Genomic DNA, 24,351 nt, shown 5'->3' with positions numbered 1-24,351 from the left:
AGTCACTGATAGCCTCTAGAGAAGCCAGTACCTTCCAATCTTTCCCTAATTATATAATATATTCATTGTTGCCTAGCCTGCCACAGCAGAGAGCACCAGTTTCAGAGCCTAAATAATCAGGGCTCAAGCCTAGATCTGACACAATGGCTATGGGACCTCAGGTGAGTTACTTAACCTCTCAGAGCTCCAGGCCAGTGCCTTTGGTCAAATTCCAAGAGATACAGGAGTCACCATTCTATGCATAAGAATTCCTGTGGGCCACTTGTTGACTTAATTTTAAAATGTATGATTGTTCATGTTTTCTTGTATTTTATTTTGTTAAATATTTCTCAATTCCACTGTAATCTATCTGGGCTGCACTAGGGAGGGCTGTGAGCCAGGTATGACCTGGGGGCTATATGACACACCTCTATTCTAGGCAACTCCACAAGACTGAAAGTTGCATGGAAGTGTTGAATTGGGCTGGGAGAAGCTTCCTCACAAAAGAGTTTCCTAAAACCAATGAAATCAAAGATCCAGGTCCTTTCCCTATTCCTTCCTAATAACAACTGATAAAGAGAAAACTTACAATATTATAAGAAATTAAATAAACCTATAAGCAAGTTTGCATCGTAACCTAGAAAATAGTATCCAGTAGATTTTAAGATTTTATACATTGAATGTGTTACCATCAAATATGGATAAAACAGAATCACAACACATACTTTGATTCTGGCATATAGCAAACAGCCTGATTGGCAGGAATAGTCCACGGCTGTGTGGTCCAGATTATTGCACTGACAGGCGATAAACCATCTGTAGGAGAAAAAGAAATGTGTTGTGAATGGCCCAATAAATAGTATATTATATGCCTATTGTATGTCAGCCACCTTACATAGCACTTGGGGGTTAGAGGAAGGAAAACGGGACAAAAAGGCCTGGGAAACAGACTAGACCCTGTCCCCAAAAAAGCTTGCAATCTAAAAGTATAAAAAAGATTCTATATGTATGTGTATATATACTCACACACAAGCAATCTAGAAAGTACAAGCATATGAATCAAGTACAAAATGTTTAAGAGTTCAGTTGTAGATGACATTTTTTTAAACACATATCTTCTACTAGGTTTGTATCCCAAAGAGATAAAAAAAAGTGGGGATGGATCTATTGGTACAAAAATATTTATAGCTGTGCTTTTTGAGGTGGCAAAAAAACTGGAATTTGAGGTGATATTCCTTAATTGGGGAATGGCTGAACAAACTGTGGTATATGATGGTGGTGGAATACTACTGTACTATAACAAATGATGAACAAGAGGATTTCAGAAAGAACTGGAAAGATCTACATGAACTGATGCAGAGTGAAATAAGAGCCAGGAGAACATTATACATAGTACCTAAAACATTAGGGGATGATCGAATGTGGTAGACTTTGCTACTAATAGCAATGAAATGATCCAGGACAATTCTGAGGGACTTATGAGAAAGAACACTATCCAAATCGAGAGAAAGATCAGTGGGAGCAGAAATGCAGAAGAAAATATGATTTATCACTTGTTTATTTGGATATGTGATTTGGGGTTTTGGTTTTAAAAGATTACTCTATTACAAAAATGAACAATATAGAAATAGATTTTGAGTGACAATACATACATAATCCAGTGGAATTGCTTGTCAATTCCAGGAGGGGGGAGGGAGACAACATGAATCATGGAATCATGGAAAAAGAGAAAAAAAAATAATTAAAAAAAAAGAAAAAAACCCATATTTTCTGTCTTAGAATAGATAATAAGTATTAGTTCCAAAGCTGAAGAGAAGAGCTAGGCAACTGGGGTTAAGTGACTTGCCCTACTAGGAAGTGTTTGAGGCCAAATTTTAATCTAGGAGCTTTTGTCTCCAAGCCTGGCTCTATCCACTGAACCATCTAGCTGCTCCGAGAAGATAACATTTAAACAAAGTCTTAAAGGTAGATAAGATTTCAACTGATAAAGAGTAGTGGGGGGAAATCATATCTAGGTATAGGGAATATTTTGGACGATCACCTGTTCTGATATAGTCTTGCATAGAATTCAGGTCTGGAACTTGTGAATTATGGTAGCATCCAGTATCAAAATAATTTGGATAGTTTGGTCTCCCATACTGTAATGCATTATTAAACCTATTATTGAATCTGTTGTTAAACCCATAATTTCCATATCCATTTTGCCTGAATCTGTTAAAGCGATTAAACCTAATGCCTCAGTTTCCCCTGAAGTTTTATCCAAAGAATTGTCCCCTAAATCTGCACTCTCTCATATGAGATGACCAGGTCTGTCACAAAGATAACATTTTGGGGTTTGTCTATATTGTCTGGGAGTGTAGTTATTTCTGGGTTGTCTATAAGTTCTTAGTGCAGCTACTGTTTTTTTCTTGCACTTCATTGGATTTCAGTTTTTGTTTAAGCTCTCTGATTTCTTTAAGTTATCAATTACATAGTTTTCTTTTTCTGATTGCTTATCTTTCTCATCTTGGAAAACATAATTAGCAATTCTCTGAATTTTGTCAGACCCATGTCAAACCAATTTGGACAGTTACACCAAAAATAATTTCAGATCACAGAGCATACATTTTTCACAAACTGTCTGTGAATATGATTTACGTTTTCCTGTTAAAATATCCTACCCAATCCATTTTTCAGCATAGTCAATAATTCTATCAAGGAAAGTGGAGGGAATCTCTCCCACTTCCTATTTTAAGCTTTCAAATTTAGACCAGGTTCCTGGGTGTCTAGAATTTTGCTTCACAGTTTCAATTATTGCCTCCCTGGCTATAATCAAGTCTCTGTACCCTGCAAACGAGTTAGCTTTCCACCCAGGATCCATGGTTGGCCAACTGGCAATTTGGGGGTTCCTATTAGTGTCCTCTATAATTTTCTGTTTCTCCCTCTGTCAATAATTCATCCATAAGGATGTCAAAGTCCAAATAAATATTGTAAAGCTTAACTAAGCACTTGAACTGCTTTACAACTCCCACTGGTTCTTCTTCATATTTGGGAATATTTTGCTTAAAACTGTCTATATCAGCTTGGGTAAACCTTTTGTGGCATATGAGATTCAGTAAACCATGCTCTGGGGACACTATGGGTACCTCCCTTAAAGGAAACATATTAGCTGGTATGCTTTCTAATGCTTCAGTTTCCATTTCTAATTTAGTTGGTTTATCTAATTTAGTTGCTTCATTTTCTTTACTTTCTGCCATTGGCCCTTTGGCCTTGAGTAATTCCTCATATTGAGTTTCCATTCTATCTAGTTTAATCTCTAGATAATTCACTTTTAACATTAGATCATTCTTTGCAGTAGCTTACTTGATGTTTGCTTTTAAATGTTTAAAAACAACTGCCAAAGATTTGATCATCATGTAAAAGCACAAGAAAACCAATACTAGCACAGGGACATAAGAGATTAGTTCCAGAAGTGTCAAGAGTAATGGCATTAGAAAGTCACAGGCAAGTGAATTTTGTATATGATCCAGTATAATAGAGAAAAAGAGATTTGGCAGAAAAGCCATATCTAACAGAAAAAGCCCCCTGGTGATTTTATGCAGCTAATTCACCTGCTTTTTTGAGAGCACAGAGCCTTTGAGTCAAGTTGACTGGGAGATGGGTTTTGGAGATACCTAGAGTTCAGCTCACAGTGACACTATCAGCTCTAGCTAGTGCTTCACTGGGCCCACTGCTGTGATAATAGTTCCAACTGCCCAAATTGACAGTTAGCTCTTTAAAATCAGATTTGTGGTTCTTTGTCCTATTTAATTTGTCAAAATTGTAAAAATAATGGGTGAATGAATTGGTTATGTATGTAAACTGATTAGATACTCTGCTTGCTATGCTTACAAAGTATCTTCAGTTTATATAAGTGAAGTGAAGCATAAGCAAACTTCACTTCAAGGCCAGGCACAAGGACACTAAGGAGACTCTTGTTATACAAAAATAAACTTTTTATTGAGAATATAAGGATATAAAAGAATTTCTAACTCTAAGGGGTTCTAACTCCACCCAAACAAAACTCCCTGGTTCCACAAGGAAAAATTTCTCTTGTTTCCACAGGCTACACTGATCCTTCCTGATCTGATTAACCCAAATTTTCCCTATTCTTCAATAAATTAACACTATTATCCTTATAAGAAGTATATAATTCTTAACTTTGTCTCCAAGTTATAAAAATAACAAAGACCAGCTGGCTGAGCCTCAGCAAGAACCAAGTTAAGAATCTGAGCCTTAGCAGTCTCAAGAGTCCAGACCAAAGACCAGGTCTTCCTTTGGTCTTCTCAGAGATAAAACAATTTATGAAGCAGCAATAGACAGTCACTGGTGTTTCCCAAGTTGAAAAAAGAAATCACTTAATTCCTTCAGGTTTTTCCCTCCTTTCCTTCTACCTCAGACAGTGAGGAGAGAGAGAAAAGATGTCACCTATACCCAGCACCCCAAGAAGAGAGTAACTGTCATTCCCTCAGAGCAACAGCCACACTCAGAGAGAGTAACTAACACAGAAAAACCATTACACTGTCGACATTTGAAACTGACACTCTTATCTCAGACCTATTTCAAACTCCAATTCTTTCTCAAGCCAGATTTTCTACTTCTTATCTCTAAACTAATATAACAAGACTTAATTTCTAATAACATCCTTATACTAGGCATAGGGAAAAACATGGATTTTTTTTTAAAGTTATAAAGGTAAGAAACCACAGGCTGTGGTGAGGAAACAGCAAATATCACAATGACATATCTTTAACAGAATAACTACAATAAATCTTACCTAACCCAGAGGCCAGCAAAGGAGGAGGTTTCACAAGTGGGAACTTGACATATACAGAACGACTAATATGCTTGGGATTATATTCAAGTTCAGCTTCAGCTAATGCAGTCCTAAAATTTTTCAAAACATTAAGTTAACAAATGAAACCTCTGAACTTACTCAAAAACTTTCCCCTTTTAGTTTTCAATGATTAAACATACCTTGCTGAAGGAGACCAAAATACAGGTTTATAAGCTCTATAAATCATATCCTGTAGAAGATAAAATTACATTAAAACAGTATTTTTGTGACATACACATTAAACTGTTTAAAAATTAATCAAATAAAAATACCTTAGCATACATTTGATAGAATGTTTTAAACTGTTGGGCCTCATACTTTCCATCAAATGTGTGGTAGCAATTATTCCAGTCCGCCATTATGCCCCAACGAATAAATGCAGACTTCTGTTTTTCAATAGCTGCTTCTGCAAATGCTCTGGCTGAAAAAGATAACTAATTCTTTTTAAAAAAAATTCAATCAAGTTCTTAAAACCTATATTAAATGTTATCCAAATGTCAAGGCTTACATGCTTCTAACATACATGTCTATACAGATCTGATTTGTAAGTTGGTATTGTGGCAATGAAATCATAGAGAGGCCACTAAATAATTTCTACTACACATTTCCCTTCTTTGTTATGGTTTCTTGATAATTTGTTCAAACTGGTGGCATTTATTACCTATTTCAATATATATACTGAATAACAAGATAACTGATCTTGGCCCATATCTTTGAAAAGGACTTTTCTTTGCAAGTAAAAAAATTATTAGAATATACAAATAATAGCTGTATAATTATATGTGAGGTTTTTTTTTCTTGATTACTCCCCACATAAGCAAGAGATTTCATCCATCCTTTCAGAGGAAAGAAAGGAGAATGTGAAAGAGTTTAATTTAAATTTTCTTAAGCTTGCTTTTCTTATGGGGAAAACAGGGGAATTAACTTAAATATTATATGTTAATATTACATTTCTGATTTATGGAACCTGAAATACAAATACTAAGTTCATACGACCAGAATACTGGGCTGTTATACATGTTTTTTAATCCTGCTTTCAATATCCCATAGTTAAGAGATTGACATTAGAGCCAAAACTCTGATTTAATAGGTCTATACTTCCTGAAAATCATAACATTTTACAAAATGCAGTTTTTTATAGAGTACCATAAAATTTTAACTGGCAGATTTCAATGTACTATTTGTTTTCATTCAAGTATTTCAGTCGTGTCCAACTGTTGTGACCCCACTGTGGGTTTTTTTTGGCAAAGACACAGGAGTGGTTTGCCATTTTCTTCTCTAGATCATTATTATAGATGAGGAACTAAGACAAACAAGGGTAACTTGTCCAGGTTCACAGAGCTAGTATCTAGGGCCAGACTTGAACTCCTGAAGATGAGTATTCCTGATTCCAGAATTGTGCCACCTAGATACCCTGACAATACTAGACTGGGGAAGAGGGTGGGGGGGAGGAGGGGGAGGAAGGTAGAACAGTCATATTTTTTAAAATAAGGCCCAGAAATGTTTAGAAAATGTACCTCCCCACTCTCTCAATGCAAAGGACAAGATTATAGTCTAGACTACTGCATATACAGTTAGTTCTGCTATAACCCTGTTTTGAAAATGCAAATTTGCTCCAACATAATTTTTATATGAGGGAACAACTGAGTTTCCTTATGTTCCATTTCGATGGTGAGGAATAGTTAGAATGCAAAAAAGTGTGCCATTACATAATAAATAATTCACAAGCTGCACAACACCCTACAACTACTTCTCCAAACTTCAGGCCTTTCTCAAGGTAAAATCCCATATTTACTGTATACCATCTGGTGCAATAAAAGGTGTATGCAACAGAGGGCTAGTTTGCAATCACTCACTCTGTACTTCCACAATGGTCAGTGCCCCAGAGTTGTGAATGAGGCATCTTTCTAAATCAAAGTTGTCAATTATTTCAGGGGACCTAGGGCCCAAGGCCAAAGAGTACCTCAAAGCCACAGATATAGCTACTATTAAATGTAGTACTTATATATTTCTTAATCACTTAATATAGCTAAAACTGTGTTGCTATCTTTGTTAGGTTCCTATCTTTTTTTTTAATCCTTTCCTTCTGTTTTAGCATTAGCAGTAATTATTGGTTCCAAGGCAGAAGAGCAATAAGGGCTACCCAAATGGGGTTATGACTTGCCCAGAGTCACAAAGCTGGGAAGTGTCTGAGACCAGATTTGAATCTAGGACCTCTCCTCTTCAAGGCCCAACTCTCTATCCATGGAGCCACCTAGGTGCCCCCCCCCCCATCTTTTTAATGTATCAGTGACAAGATCAATGACACATGAAGAAACCAGTGAAAATGCACATTAGCTATGGGGGGGGGAGGGAGGGGGTAGTAAGAACATGAATCATGTAACCATGGAAAAATTTTTCTCCTAAAAAAAGTGAATAAATAAATAGGTAATATCTTGGAATTTAAAAATGTATCAGTGACAAAAGTTTTTTATTTTTCCCAATAGCCCTGTGATTTCGTTGTGCAATTTTGCACAGCATGCAGTGTTTTATCAGAAGTGCATTTGTTAATAGGAGAAATGATTGTACTGTCAGACATGACTGATGTGTAGGTTTTGTTTTGCTTAATTTTTTCTTTCATCTCTTTTAATGCTCTACTATACAGAATAATTTTTGGTAGGTTAAGAGAGTAGAGGGATAAATTGATATATTAAGGTAATATCTAAATAAAAAACTTTAATACAAATAGAGTAAATTTTAAAAAAATTTTGGTAAGAAATAACTGAGTTTGATCAAGTACCTTTGCCATTATTTAAAATCATAAGATACAAAAAAATTTACCTTTCTTTCTAATTTCCACTGGTGAAAGATTCTGAGCTTTTTCTCCAAGTTCTGAAAGTGCTTTTAGTTCAATGGGTAATCCATGGCAATCCCAACCAGGCACAAAATGCACCTTTAAACCTCTCATCATTTGGAATCGATTACTGATGTCTTTCAAGATCTATAAAAAAACAATAAATGTAAATATACCTAATGCTTAAACCTTTAAATATCTTGATTTAGCAGGAATTTCTAATCAATTCCTTTTAAATGTTACATTTCCCCTCCCCCCCTTTTTTTTAACTTTTAGTTCCAAGGTAGAAGAGCAGTAAAGGCTAGGCAACTGGGGTCAAGTGACTTGCCCCCCATCACACAGCTAAGAAGTTTATGTGGCCAAAGTTGAACCCAGGATCTCTAGTCTTTAGGCCTAGCTCTGTATTCACTGCCCCTGTTGTAGCCCTTTTAATCCTTGCCAAAAATCTTTCTAAAAAGTTTCTTTTAACCCTCTTTAAGTGCAACATATCAAATGATTTAATGTCTTTCACAATTTGAGTATATGACTACCAAAGTAAATTTTCTTAAACATAATTATCACTAAAGAGTACTTGAGATGTAGATGGTGAAATAGAGGAATATACAACCATATGGGCCAGATCCAATGTATTTTATTATTCCTAAGAATAGAAGCTTCTTGGGGCATAAGTCCAATAGTTGGAATCTCTAGGTCAAAGGGCATGTATATTTTAATGACTTGACATACTTCTATATATTGTTTCCCAAAATAGTTGTACTGATTCATAGCTCTACCAGCAATACACTAGTAGTGCCTATCTTCACAAATCCTTTTAGATATTGGCTATTCCCATTTTTATATTTGTCAATTTGGTGGGTCTAAGGTAAAACCTTGGGATTGTTTCGGTATTAATTTCTCTTATTACTAGGGATTTGGAGCATGCTTTTATATGACTGTTAATAGTTTACAATTCTACATGTGAGAAGTTTGTTTCTATCCTTTGACTAACTTATCTACTGGAAAATTGGGAGTGGGGGTGTTTGTATTGTAATTGTATATAAAATAGGTTTTTGGATATTAAACCTTTATGTGAGAAATCTGATAAAAAGATTTTTCCCCATTTGACTCTTTCCCTTCTTATCCTAATTATACTAATTTTGAGTATACAGTTATAAATTTTATCTTTGTAACTGTCCCTATCCCTTGTGAAGATAATGAGAATCCCTGATCCCCTGATTAATCTAGAATATTGATTAATAATGGTAATTATACTTTATAAGGTGATATAGCAAAATGAATATAATGTAATCAGCTGTTTTTCTCTGTAACTACACATTAACTGTAGTTTCTGTAACATTCTTTTTTTTTTTCTTAAATTCACTATAAGTGAGCATGTTGCATTAAGAGGTAGCCCCACACAGCCTGTGTGACAGGCCAAAAGGCCAAGCCTCTGACTTGAAGGTTTGTGCCCTTTCCTACTATGCAAAGGAGGCCAGTCATATGGAAGATAAAGACCTACCATAGAAGACATTTCTTCTTTGCCTCTAAGTTATGAAGGGAATGTCCATCCTCTGGAGTTCCAGAAAAGAGGAAGTATTAAGGTATATAATTGGTGGAAATCACTCATTCATTTGTCTTAGTTATGAGGAAGTCTAATGACTCAGTTTTACTATGAGGCACTGGTCTCTCTCAATAAATTTTTTATTGGCTTGGAGCTTTGCCTCTTTGTTTTATTTCAAATTAGCTGAAAATATTCACCATTCTTGTTTGGTTAAAAATCCATCTCCTGACTCTGAATGAGTGCAATCATTCTTAAAAGCAATTTTGAATGCTACACAAAAAAGTTATCAAAGAGTGTGTCTGTCCTTTGATTCAGTTCTAGTACTGCCAAGTCTATACCCAAAAGATTTTTCAAAAAGTGGAAAAAGTTCTTTATATACTAAACTGTAGCAAGCTCTTTCAACAACAGTGAAAAACTGGAAACTAAGGGAATGGTCTACCAATTGAAGAACAGCAGGTATGGTATATGAATGTAATAAAGTTTTAGTTTTTGAGAAGGGAAGAATAGATAAATTTCAAAAAAGACATGGTAAGACTTCAATGAAATGATGCAGACTGAAAAAAGCAGAATCAGAAGAACAATTTATACTATAACATAAGTATTGTAAAAATGAACACTTTTGAGGACTGTAAAAGGGAATTCTTTGTTCTCTCTGAGTTTACACTTGTGAAAGAGAATCCATTATTCCCTTTGTCTATTTTGAGTTAACACTAACTTAAGTATCCCTACTTAGATTTTGAAGACAGGATTAACTCTTCTTTGTCTGCTTTTCAACTGAATCAACAAAAGACTGAACACCCTACTTAGTAATAGGTGAGAAGTTAGCAAGGTACTTAGAGAACTCTCAAGTCACTTATTTAAAGAGCTCTACCCTTTTAACTCAGTTCCAAACTTGTGAATCCTATGATTAGAGTTTATACTCTCGGAAACTCAATCAGCCAGGAATCTGTGAACCCTTTTGATGAGGATTCACTCCTCCAGGTGAGAACTGGCTCCCACAAACACTGCTCCCTGGGCAGTGCTAAATAATTTGAAAACTGTTATTGGCCTTTGTGAAGAGGGGCAGGGACAAGAAATCACCATAAAAAGCCATGAATTCTGCAGCTTAAGTCAGTCTTGTGGAGATAGTCTCCTAACTGGAGAGTCTTCAAGGGAGCTTAGCTGGAGACTGCGGCTTGGATCATGGGAATGGAGCTCGGCTTCAACTTGGACTCTGACTCCTGGACTACTTCATAGAGTGAGTGAAAGGTTGTCTCCTTCCTAGTTTCTGGCAAGACTAGCTTCCATCTTGGAGGAGACCTGGTGATTACTCATTACCAGTCTTCTTGGTTGAGAGCTAATTAATCTCTGCCTGGATTAAGATAGGATAGATAATGTTTCTATCCCCTTCACATTTCTCTACTTTGTTTCCTCTCTATTATGTAAATAAATTTCTGACTCAGAATATAATAAATATTGGCGACCACATAATTTCATAAAATTATTGTCCAACCATTAATTTTCACCTTTACAGGACTTACATAAAAAAAATTTTTTAAACCCTTACATTCCATCTTGGAGTCAATACTGTGTATTAGCTCCAAGGCAGAAGAGTGGTAAGGGTAGGCAATAGGGGTCAAGTAACTTGCCCAGGGTCACACAGCTGGGAAGTGTCCGAGGCCAAATTTGAACCTAGGACCTCCCATCTCTAGGTCTGGCTCTCAATTCACTGAGCTACCCAGCTGCCCCCAACTTACATATATTGATGAAGAATCAAATGAGTAGATCAGAAGAACAATTTACATCAATAACAATACTGCAAAAACAACCTTGAAAGCATAAGAATTATGATCACTACAGTGACCAGTCATAATTTGAGAGTAGAAGTGTCAAACATTCCACTAGCTGCACAGTTTAAGCACAGCATGTTACCCATTACATTCCCCAAAGTGGCCAGAACCATATTAAAATGTAACTTCTCTCTGATTTTAATGTGTCAATGTAATTAAAAAAAAAAAAAAGAAATAACATAATAATATGATTCAGAGAGATCCTTATATTGTATATATGTTTGCACATTTGCATTTAGAGAATTTTTTCTCTGCTTAACCATGCAAATGTATTTTTTAAAGTTTGTTTTTATTTTTTTCCAAAAGCATGGGATAGGTAAGAAAATAGATTTTTAATCATTTTTTCAAAATAGAGGAGTATGGATACTACATATATGAAATGTTCTAAGAGCTCTCAGATGGAATCAGTTTTGTTAGTTTTACTTGTTTTACTTTGTTATAAGCGATCTTTCATGAGGTAGGAGAAATCTATAATGTAAAAACTAAACATAATAAAACAAAAAAAATTTTTTTTCGACCACCTACTCGCAGCTTATGAAAGGTAGTGTGATTCTTTCTTTACAGATCCATTTCAAATTTATGAGGAATATAGTATAAAGGGTTGGTCTAAGTTTAATTTCTGCTAGGCTGCTTTAGAGTTTTCCTAGAAGGTTTGTTTGTTTTTTAATAAAATAGAGACTTCTTTCCTAATTAATTTATGCTTTCTGGTTTATTGAACAAGGAATTCCACCCTTTCTGATTCAGTCTTATCTATACTATTTCAATGATCTACTTTTCTATTTTTTAGCCAACCCAAATAGTTTTGATGACTGCTACTTGATAGACTAGTGTAAGGCAGTGATTTTTTCAAACCTTTTGAAGATGGAATGCCAGGCCCCACCCCTAGACCAAGTGAGGTGTTCACCCCCCTACCCCATACAGGGGAGGGAGAAAGTGTTTCCATTAGTCTGCTGGGCAGAGGGGGAAAGGATGTGAAAAAATGCCCTCAGGTGTGGAGAGGGGGATGGGAGCAGCTGTGCCTGAATCTCTCTGCTTTTCTAGTAACAAACTGGGGGGGAGATAAGGAGGACTGCCCATGGAAGTGCTCTATATGCCATCTTTGGTACACTGCCATAGGTTTGTCATCACTGGTTTAAGGTATGAAAGTGTTATTCCTCTTTGATTGCCTCTAGATATTCTAGATTGTCTTGTTTGTCCAAATGATTTTTATTATATTTTTCTAGTTCTGCAAATATTCCTTTGATAGTTTAGTAGGCAGAAAGTCTAAACATCTCACATTATTCAGATACCTTTTAGCACCATCAATTCCTTCCTTCTTGCCTATAGACATGATATGCACAAGTAAGCCCATCCTATTCCATCCTTTTCAGACTATCCCTGCCTATTAGAATAAAAAGGATTATTAGTTAAATCATTTCTTATTAAATACTCACTATGTGCCAGACATTGTGATAAGATCTTAGAATACAAATACAAGCAGAAAGAAAGCCAGCCTTTGCCCTCAAGAAGTCTAAAAGACCCCATTCTAAAGAAGGATGATAATGCATAACAGAAGAGTAGAAGACATGATAAAGAGGAATGAAGAAAGTTATCCTGGGAAAGTCAAGAAGTAGGAGATGAGCCTAGTTAGAAATGAGTAAGGTTAGCAGGGGTGCTTCCTCAAATGGAGGTTTTGAAGGAGAAATTCACCAAATGGAAAAGGAGACAACAGGGATGGAGGTTAACTCCAGTGTAGAAATGAAGCTAGAGTAGAGGTAGAAAAATACTGAGTCAGCAATTCATTCATTTCATCTCCATTTTCTCATTAATCATTAATTTCTTCCTGTCTACTTAGCTGCTTCTGTCCCATGTACAAAAAAAAATCTTTTCATTCCCTTATCTATCATCCTATATCTTTTCTTTTCGCCGAAGAGGCCCTTGAGGAAGTCATCTATAAATGTTACCATTGACTTCTTTTCTTCTATCTGGCTTCAGATATCATCATTCCTTCTAAATTGCTCTCTCGTGTGAAATTAATATAAATTGTACCCTTCCTTCCTCTTTCAAGAAAAACTCATTTTGGTGGTTATCAATCACATGCTTTGGGCACACATGCACATAATGGGAAAGCTCCAGGGGCCTCCTGGCTCCCATGTGTCCTGGAAGAGGCAGGCTGTTGTATCCTGCAACTCCTGGTAAACAGAAGACTGGCCTCTGAGCTGGACTGGTCAAGATATCCAACAAAGAGAGACCCAGAATGAGTGACGTCAATGGCTTTATAAAAGAGGACATTGAGTGAGCAAGAGAGTATTTTTTGAGCCTTTTGGTTCTTGGTGCTTAGTCTGGAAACTTTTCCCGGCATGGTGTTGAGCAAGCAAACAAGAGACAGACAAACACAACAAATTTGTCATGGCCAGATGATGATGTGACTGTATCACCCTCTCTTACTCCAAATTTTAATATCTAAAATATAATTATAAAATAATAGTCTCTAGAGAACTATAATCATAATACAAAGTTACCAGTGATTTCTTCATTGCCAAATTCAATGCTCTTTTCTCAAAACTCCTTCTTTTTGACCTCTCTGAAGTCACTGTTGATCATTCTCTCTTCCTCGATACTCCTTTTCGTTTTTTTTAGGACAGTCTCTCTCTCCCCTGGTTTTTCCTCCTACCTGCCTGACTAACCTTTCTCAGTATTTTTTGCTGATTCCTGATCCAGCTCATGCCCTCTAACCTCAGGTGTCTCACATGGTTCTTTCCTGTGCCCTCTTCTCTCTCTCTACAATACCACTATGTGATCTCATCAGTTCCCTTTAATTTAAATTATCATTTCTAGGCTGATGATTCTCAGTTCTATCTTTCCCTAACTCTTCTGCTGACTTGTGGTCTCGAATCTCCAACTGCCTTTCAGATATTTCATCTCATCTTCATTTAATTTTAAGAAAAAATCGAAGCAAGAACACAATAATGTAGGACACTGACCACAATGACTTGAATATAAGGTGAAATTTTCAACATTTGTTTCATTTGAAAACAGAGCTCACCTTATATTCTTAGAAGTCAAACACTGTGAGTCAGGGTCCCATGAGCCCTTGGCACAAGCAAGTGCAGCACTCCTTTGTGACTGTTGCCAGAAATTGAGAAATAAGCACTGTTACCTCTTGTGCAGGCAGAAAAGTACCTGTACAAAATATATTACAAACAGTACAAGAGAAGAGGGGAAGGAAATGAGTGATAATAAAACTACACTAGGATAGTCTACTGCAACATTGGTGAAATACTGGCATACATGCCCAGCCAGCATGGGGAGTAGCTGCTTGTTCTCCCTCTTCCCAGAGCCTAAGGGCATTTTTGCATGTCCCAGCCCTCTGTTCAGCTGCCCAAAGCAAGCACTTCCTCCCTCTGCTCTCTGGGGTAATGGGGGGGACAGGAGGATGGGGTGCACACACATGCAACTCGAAGTTGCAGTTTGGACATGTGAACTTGAAAATGTTTGCCAATGGTGGTCTAGTGGAAGACAATACAAGATCTGAAACTAAAGGACTTGTATTCTAATGATGGATTTTTCTGTAATTAGTTATTTGACTGTGGATAAGACACATCTTATATCTATAGTTCTCAATTTCTTCATCTTTAAGAGAAGGATGGTTCAAATAGAATATGCATAAAGGGTTCTTTCAATTCTGACATCCTAATTTAGCTTTACCTTTGTTTTAAAATTTCCACTAAGTTTCTCTGCTTGTAAAGGAGCCATATTCAAAGCCTTTCCAATTGGTGCAACCTCCTAAGCGTGTGCTTTCCTGGTATAGCTTCTGAGAGTTCAAGAATACTTCCACAACATAATGTGGCATCAAAGGAAACCTTTAGGGTACAAAACTATAACACATTTGAAGTAGACAAGACTGATAAGTAAAATGAAAATTATAAATACCTTATTTAAAGCATGACCAACATGGGCCTCACCATTAGCATATGGTGGTCCGTCATGAAGACAGAATTCTTGCTTTACATTTCTTTCTCTTTGCCATGAATAAAGTTCAGAAAATCCACATTTCTGTAAAGACAGGAAAATGCATTGTATCCATTTAATGCAGGAACAAATCACCTTATTTTACAGTGATACATTCTTAATAAAATAATAAAATATTTGGTACCAATTTTAAAATATATCAAAGTAAGCTATGTTAACATTGTTGTAGTCATTATTTATATTATACTTCATTTTGAATCGGTTCACACATATCTTTCTATCCTTTTCTGTATTCATTATAATCATTGTTTCTTATAGCACAGGAATACTCCATTACACTTTTGGTCATATTAAGTCAACCTGATAGGCATGAGGTAGTACCATAAGAGTTATTTTAATTTGTATTTCTCTAAGTGATAATGATTTGGTGCATTTTTTTCATATATATATATATTTGATTTCCTTATCTGAAAACTGCTTGTTCATATCTTTGACCATTTGTCAACTGAGGAATGGCTTGTATTCTTATACATTTGACTCAGTTCTCTATATATTTGAGAAATGAGGCCTTTGTCAGAGATGCCGCCTATATAAAAAATTTTCCCCAGTTTTCTGTTTCCTTTCTAATTTTAGTGCATTGATTTTATTTGTGCAAAATGTTTTTAATTTAATGTAGCTAAAATTATCCATTTTATATTGCGTAATGCTCTCTCTCTCTTGTTTGATCATAAATTCTTCCCTTATCCATAGATATGATAGGTAAACTATTCTTTTTACTCCCCTAATTCACTTATGGTAGCACCCTTTATGCCTGTCATATACACATTTTGACTTTATCTTTGCGTACAGTGAGATGATGGTCTCTATCTAGTTTCTTAGATATTGTTTTCCAGTTTTACAAACAGTTTTTGTCAAATAATGAGTTGTTTCAAAAGTTTGGGTCTTTCAGTTTATCATATACTAGATTATTATGGTCATTTTTCTATTAATTATTATATAACTATCCATTCCATTGATCCACCACTCTATTTCTTAACCAGTACCAGCTAGTTTTGACAATTATTGCTTTATAGTACAGTTTGAGATGTTACTACTATGCTAACTTCCTTTACTTGTTTTTTTCATTAATTCCCTTGATATTCTTGACCTTTTGTTCTTCTAGATAAGTTTTGCTATTTTTTTCCCTAGCTCTATAAAATAGTTTTTGGTAGTTTAATTGGTACAGCATTACATATGTAAGTTAGTTTGAGTAAATCACCATCTTCATTATATTGCTTTGGCCTACCCATGAGCAATTAATGTTTTCTCAGTTGCTTAGATGTGACTTTATTTGTATAAAAAGTATTTTGTAATTGTGTTCACAGAGTTCCTGGGTTGTGTTAGCAGGTGGACTCCCAGGTACTTTATATTGTCTATAGTTATTTTAAATGGAATCTCTTTATCTCTTCTTGCTAAGTTTTGTTGGTAATATATAAAAATGCTGATGATTTATATGGGTTTATTTTATCTCTTTCAACTTTGTTTAAGTTGTTAATTATTTCAATTATTTTTTGGTTTATTCTCTAGTATTCTCTAAGTGTACCAACATGTCATCTCCAAAGAGTATATATTTAATTATATACAAGCATATATAATTTATATAAAAAGTTTTTATAGCAGCTCTTTAACGGCAGCAAAAACAAGGGATTGTTCTCTTATTTGGGAATGGCTAAACAAATTAAACCAAATAAAATTTCAATTTAACAAATTAAATTAACTTAATTAATTTAAACAAATTAAATGAAATTATGTCATCTAAATGAATGTTAAAAAAACACTGCCAAAAGAAATGGCAAAATGGAGTTTCAAAGGAAACTGCAAAGACCAACAGAAATCACATGATTATGTGCAGATGCAGAAAAAGCCTTTGACAAAATACAACACCCATTCCTATTGAAAACACTAGAAAGTATAGGAAAAGAAGGGCCATTCCTCAAAATAATAAAGAGTATATATTTAAAACCATCGGCAAATATCATCTACAATGGGGACAAGTTAGAAGCCTTCCCAATAAGATCAGGAGTGAAGCAAGGATGCCCATTATCACCTCTATTATTTAATACTGTTCTAGAAACACTAGCCATAGCAATTGGAGAAGAAAAAGAAATGGGAGGGATTAAAGTAGGCAAAGAAGAAACTAAACTACCATTCTTTGCGGATAATTTGACAGTATACTCAAAGAATCCCAGAAAATCAACCAAAAGGCCAGTGGAAATAATGAACAACTTTAGCAAAGCTGCAGGGTACAAGATAATACCCACATAAATCATTAGCATCTCTATATATTTCCAACACAACTCAGCAGCAGGAGTTAGAAAGAGAAATTCCATTTAAAATCACTATAAAATATTTAGAAATCTATCTACCAAGAGAAACACGAGAGTTATATGAACACAACTACAAAACACTTTTTACACAATTAAAACTAGATCTAAGTGGAAATGTGCATTGGCCATGGGTAGGGGGAGTGCGGGGGGTGAAGGGGAAAGTAGGAGCATGAATCATGTAACCATGTTAAAAATGAATATTAATAAATGTTTAAATTTTAAAAAAAACTAGATCTAAATAACTGGAAAAAACATTAATTGCTCATGGGTAGGATGAGCTAATAAAAAAGACAATCCTACACAAATTAATCTACTTATTCAGTGCCAAACTTTTTCATAGAATTAGAAAAATTTATAACAAAGTTCATCTGGAAGAACAAAAGATCAAGAATATCAAGGGAAATAATGGAATAAAATATGAAGAATGGGGGTCTAGCAGTACCAGATCTTAAACTGTACTATAAAGCAGTGGTCATCAAAACAATATGGTACTGGCTAAGAGACAGAAGAGTAGATCAATGGAATAGACTAGGGGTAAATGACTTCAGCAAGCTAGTGTCAAATAAACCCAAAGATCCCAGCTTTTGGGACAAGAACTCACTATTTGACAAAAACTGCTGGGAAAATTGGAACACAGTATGGGAAAAATTAGGTTTAGATCAACATCTTAAACCCCATACCAAGATAAATTCAAAATTGGTAAATGACAAATATAAACAGTGAAATCAAATAAATTAGATTAGCATACCTGTCAGATCTGTGAAAAAGGAAGGAATTTAAGACCAAGCAAAAGATAGAGAACATTACAAAATGTAAAATGAATGACTATGATTATATCAAATTTAAAAGGTTTTGTACAAGCAAACCAATGCAACCAAAATTAGAAGGAAAGCAAGAAACTAAGAAAACATTTTTATAATAAAACTCCCTGATAAATGTTTAATTTTCCAAATATATAAAGAACTAAGTCAAATTTACAAAAAAACAAGTCATTCCCCAATCAACAAATGGTCAAGGGACAGGAATTGGCAGTTTTCACATGAAGAAATCAAAACTATTAATAAGCACATGGAAAAGTGTTCTAATTCCCTCCTGATTAGAGAAATGCAAATTAAAACAACTCTGAGGTACCACCTCACACCTAGTAGACAGGCCACTATGGCAACAAAGGAAAAGTGATAAATGTTGGAGGGGATGTGGCAAAATTGGGACACTAATAATAATTGGTGGAGTTGTAAATTGGTCCAACCATTCTGAAGGCCAATTTGGAATTAAGCGTATGGGACTTTAAAAGACTGCCTGCCCTTTGATCCAGCCATATCACTGCTGAGTTTGTACCCCAAAGAGATAATAAGAAAAAGACTTGTACAAAATATTTTTAGTTGTGCTATTTATGGTGGCAAAAAAATTGGAAAATGAGGGGATGTCCACTAATTAAAGTATGGCTGAACAAATTGTGGTAACTGCTGGTGATGGAATACTATTGTGCTGAAAGGAATAAAGAAGTGGAGGAATTCCATGTGAACTAGAAAGATCTCCAGGAACTGATACAGAGCAAAAGGAGCAGAACCAGGAGAACACTTATACACAGAAACACTGAGGCACAATTGAATGCAATAGACTTTTCTACTAGCAGCAATGCAATAATCCAGGACGATTCAGATGAACTTATGAGAAAGAACACAATCCAGAATGTAAGAACTGTGGGAACAGAAACGCAAAAGAAAAATATACGATTAATCACGTGGTTTGATGGGGATGTGATTAGGGTTTTTATGTCAAAAGTTCATTCTAGGGGGCAGCTGAGTAGCCCAGTGGATTAAGAGTCAGGCCTAGAGACGGGAGGTCCTAGGTTCAAATCTGGCCTCAGCACTTCCCAGCTGTGTGACCCTGGGCAAGTCACTTGACCCCCCCACTGCCTACCCTTACCACTCTTCCATCTAGGAGCCAATACACAGAAGTTAAGGGTTAAAAAAAAAACAACAAAAAAGTTCATTCTATTACAAATATGAAAAACATAGAAATAGGTTTTGAACAATGACACATGTATTACCCAGTGGAACTGCTTGTCCGCTCTGGGAGGGGGGAGGGAAAAGGGGTGGGAAAAATCATGAATCATGTAACAATGGAAAAATATTCTAAATAAATTTTTTAAAAACTGCCCAGATCTCTTAAAATCGGAAGGTAGAAATAAAAATAATGCACTGTTTAGCTCCTTTTTTCTTTTTTAATCCTTACCTTCTGGCTTAGATCAATACTGTGGATTAGTTCTAAGGCAGAAGATCAGTACCTCCTGTCACTACATAAGGCCTGGCTCTCATTTCACCAAGTAAGCTGCCCCTTACTAGTTAACTCTTGAAAGAAATCCCTAGGTTTTTATGCTCAAGTCACAAAGACTTGAGTTCAAATTCTGTCTATCACCTCTTGGCCCTCTGTGCCTTATTTTTCTCAATAGGAATAATCTACCTCTCAAGGTTGCTGTGAGGCTAAAATGAGTTAATAAGTATTGCAAATCTTAAATGACAACATAAATGCTAGCTTTTGTATCATAACAATCTTTTAAAATATTTTATAGTTCTTTTGATGTAGTTTATTCTGTAATCCTATGTACTCTATGTATGTATTTAAAAACACCATTTGGAGAATGAGTCCGTAAGTTTCACCAGACTTCCAAAGGGGTTTAACCGTACTAGACAGCTTAAGTCATTCTTAAATTCCCCTTGGCCATCTTCTATCATTCAGTTAGTCACTTCCTTGAACCTTTTTTCCTATAAATCAGTATGAGGCAAACTCGGGAGTTCAGGCTTCAGACTCCGAAGCCTTGCCACTTCTTTCTCTCAAGGTTCCCATTGGAGGAGCTCCCCATAATGTATGACAACTATAACTTTAGCCAGTTATGAAACATTATATACATTATCTAATTGGACCATCAAAACAACCAGGTGAGGTCGTAGGCATGGGACCTGTGGGCCGGCTAGGTGTTGCACAAGATAAGAGAAGTCGGATGGGATGCCAGGAAGACCCGAGTTCAAATCTAACACTTGGGAGCCAGGTGGGACCCTGGGCAAGTCAGTTAATTAACTTTAGTTAACTTCAGTTTTTCCATTCACAAAGTGGGGATGATAATAATAGCACCTACCTCCCAGAGTGGCTGCGAGGATCAAATGAGATCACGGCGCTAAGTCAGTAATAACTTATTGTTATCCCTAACTTGGGGGACCCCGGTACTCAAAGAGGTTAGGTGACATATCCTAGGTCACACAACTCCCTCCCACGCCGCACCCCCCACCCCGACGCCGGCCCTATCCCTGGGGAGGGGGGGGATGGGAATGTTGCCTACCTGCTGGATCTCCAGTTCCATGTCTGTCTGCTCACGGCCCACCAGCTTCATGGGGAAGCTGGTCTTCGGCAGCAACACCGTCTCGCGGTACTTGCCGCCCTTCGAGTTCTCCTGCTGCTTTCTGGCCCCGCTGGTGGTGATGGCCCTCCGCAACAAGCTCTTCATAGTCCCCGGCCATCCCAGACCCCACGGAGGTAGGCGCAGCCCACTCACGCCTCTGGCTGACGCAGCTGTAACAGCTGCCGCCGCCGAGGCCTGGCCAGGTCTCAGGCCCCAGAGCATGGCGAGGAGGCGGGCGCGAGAATGGCTACCTGCGCCCGACAGGGCCTGAGGAGCCGCGCTGCCCCGCCCCAGGATCTCAGAAACAACCCCCGACCCCACTCTACTCCGGCACTACGCATGCGCCAGAGTCGCTTAGGAGCGCATGCTCAGTCTGTCCGAGTCGCTGCCAAAAGACAGCCTGGCGCTCCCAACTGGGTATTAGGGGAAAAGCAAGAGAGTAGAATTTAATCACTCTAGTAAGTATTTATTAAGCGTCTACAATGTTTCAAGCGTTGGGGAGAGACAGTCCCTGCCCTCAAAGAGCTTTCTAGCCACATAATAAATGGCCTGTATCCTTGACTGCACTTAGAAACCTGATGCAGGTCAACAAAGACTACACCTTAGGTTTCTAATAATATAGGTGTGTAAATTTTATATATGTATGTGGAAATATAAACATTTATACTATGGTAAAATATAGATTCCTTTTTGTTAAAAGTTCTCATATAAATTTCACAAACACTCAACAAATATGTCTAGTATTTTTGTATATTTTCTTAAGGTTCGGCCTATATCTATACTTATCCAAGATCAAAGGTTTTTATTGATTGCTCTTTGAACACTATTCCTTTTGTGCAATAAAAGCTGAGGAAATTTTTCATGACACCTCCAATGGTCCAATTAGGAAACTACACAGAGCAAATGCCAAATGATGCCTTTTTAGTCCCATAAAAGTTCCTGCAAGAACTCTTGGATATTAGATTCAGTGATCTGAAAGACTGGTATCTCCTGCATTCTTTACCTGGAAGTGCTGTTATCCTCTGCTGCTCCATTCTACTGATTGCTCTGTTGTAAATAGGTCTGTTAAGACCTTCCCAGTTCTGAGCTATTTCAAGAGCAAAAAACTGTATCCTGATAACAAAGATAGTGTTTCCACTATATCCCTGAATACATTTCTGCCATACTATAGTTGAAATCTTCCAGATACTGGAGTGGGGGTGCAGGGTCCCCTGGAAACCCCAAGTCTCTGGAGGAATCCCAGGTTAGAAAGAGTATATGAGGAATTCCCTCAACCTGGACCCCAGGAATACAGGTGTCAGAAGAAAACTGATCCTGGTTGTAACCAGAGAGAAAACTGCATAAACAAAAGATTTTCTGAGAGATGCATTTCCTTCTGCTTTAGAAGCCATTTCCTTATTTTATGATGAAGGCTATATAGCATGGATGTTTACCTCAAATACCAACAGATTCTCTGAGATATGCAAATTCCTTGCCTTTATGTTCATGGCTTAATATGTTACAAACGATGTATATCTATGCTTGTACTCCAGACACCAAGGCACCTCACATGGGAATGTCACTTGATGCCCCTTGTTTGTCCCTTTCCCCACCTTCCTTTCTGGTCACATAGTTTCTGTTCCTTTAAGGTATAAAAATCCTGAACCTCTTCTCTCCAACTGAGACAGATTTCACCTGCATCTGCCTCCTGGCCATTTGATCTAATAAAATCCATTTATTTTCTAAAGATTTGTCAGATCCAGGTAATTTTCTAAGTGGGTATCCTCCTGAAACTGATAAAATCAAGCTCTCTCACAACAATACCATTGAACATCATACAGAAAGGTCTGCACTTTCTTTTTTAGCTGGTTCTGATTTGAGCTCTTCTATCCAACACATCTATGTATGTATGTTGGCTAGAAACCTGATTCAGGTACTTTACTGTTAAGAGCTATCTCAATGGGCAGTTCTTGGCCTAGAGTTAAGAGAGAACTGAGTTGAATTGCATTCTCAGACACTGACTATCTGTAGGCCCCTGGACAAGTTATTTAATCTCCCATTTGCCTCAATTTCTTTATTTCAAAATGGGGATATTAACAGCACCTAAACTCCAGGATTATTGTGAGTATCAAGAAAATAATATCTTTTAAGTTCTAAGCAAAGTGCCTGACACATAGTAAGCCCTCCATAAATAAATGCTAGCTATTATTATTGTCATGAGACTTTTATAAGATATGTATGAAAAATCTCTTTGCAGAAATATTAAAGGGCTATATAAATGCCAGCTATCAAGTCATTAAATATTAAGCACCATCTATGTGCCAGGCATGATGCTAATAGATGGGACTACATAGAACAGTTAAAAAACAAAAACAGCCCCTGCTTTCAGTAGCTCATAGGCTCTCCCAGCTTAGTCTCTTCCCTACTCTAGTCCATCCTAAAGTTTAGTTTCATCAATTCACCCATCCTTTTCCCTCCCCATTCCCCCAACTCCCATTCAATAAACACCATTGCCTCCCTACCGACTCCAGGATCAAATATTGTAAAAATCATCTTTAGGGCTGTAAAGCCTTTTATAACTTCATCCCCTTCTACCTTTCTAGTCTTATATCAATAACACTGACCTCTTTGCTATTTCTTGCACATTCTATTTCCCAACTCCACACATTTTCATTGACAGTTCCCCTGATCCTTATAATTCTGTCCTTCATCTTTGCCTCCCAAGTTCCCCGATTTCCTTTAAAGTCTCTGCTAAAATGCTCCTCTATAAAAGAGACCTTTCCCTGTTTATTTCTTGTTTGTTCCTTGTTGATTCCATGTTAGACTGTGAGGTCCTTTAAAGCAGGGACTCATTTTTTGTTTGTCTTTCTTTGTATTTCCAGTACTTGGAACAGTTAATGCTTGTCACTTTGTAATAACTGGGGAGACATCCCAAATAGACACAAACAAAAGGGAGACAGAGATAGGTCTATTTTTGTGAATATATGTGTGTATGTATATTTATAAATATATATGGGGTGTTCAGGCATGTCTACCCCAAGCATGTGGCATCTCCTGGTGAAATAGGCAGATAAGAATAATTTGTTCCAATAGCCATAAAAATAGGTAATAGGCCTCAAATCAGTTGATGAGTTAGGGGGATGTTTTATATATGTATGTATATATGGAGAGAGATGCATGTATATACACAGATACATATACTCACAAAAATAGGCCTGTCTCTTGTTTGGATAGGTGTGTATATGTACATATATACACAAATAAACACACATTCATGTGTGTGTGTGTATATATAATGAGGAAGCTAAGTGGTAAAGTGAATAAAGCACCGGTCCTGATGTCAGGAAAACTTGAATTTAAATCCAGCCTCAGAAGCTCACTGATCTGTATTTGCCTCAATTTCCTCATCTGTAAAATGGGGATGATGATAATAGTACTTCCTAGGGTTATTGTAAAGATCAAATGAGATAAGCCTGTAATTGTTGTAATTGTAAAGCACCTGACACAGCAAGCAGCTGCACAGATGTCAATTATTACCAAAATAATTACTATTAAAATTATTGTTAATATTAGTGATGTTCTCTGGAGGAAGGTGTATTAACATTAGGTATGTGGCCAA

General features: G+C 36.6%; 1 protein-coding gene across 1 annotated transcript in view; it reads right to left on the bottom strand.

Annotated features, from left to right (window-relative positions):
• Positions 1-20,975, bottom strand: part of IARS2 (isoleucyl-tRNA synthetase 2, mitochondrial) — a 70,640-nt gene extending 49,665 nt beyond the window's left edge. Inside the window, exons 1-7 of the mRNA XM_044671637.1 lie at positions 20,694-20,975; positions 14,949-15,071; positions 7,655-7,814; positions 5,107-5,255; positions 4,975-5,024; positions 4,775-4,884; positions 705-795 (exon numbers count right to left, since the gene is read on the bottom strand). Of these exons, the coding sequence (XP_044527572.1) occupies positions 705-795; positions 4,775-4,884; positions 4,975-5,024; positions 5,107-5,255; positions 7,655-7,814; positions 14,949-15,071; positions 20,694-20,975 (965 nt within the window). The remainder of the gene's footprint in view (positions 1-704; positions 796-4,774; positions 4,885-4,974; positions 5,025-5,106; positions 5,256-7,654; positions 7,815-14,948; positions 15,072-20,693) is intronic.
• Positions 20,976-24,351: the final 3,376 nt, after the last annotated feature.

Source organism: Gracilinanus agilis, chromosome 4 (genome assembly GCF_016433145.1).
Source record: "Gracilinanus agilis isolate LMUSP501 chromosome 4, AgileGrace, whole genome shotgun sequence".
In the NCBI taxonomy this organism is placed as follows: domain Eukaryota; kingdom Metazoa; phylum Chordata; class Mammalia; order Didelphimorphia; family Didelphidae; genus Gracilinanus; species Gracilinanus agilis.
This window is presented reverse-complemented; position numbering and strand designations above follow the sequence as displayed.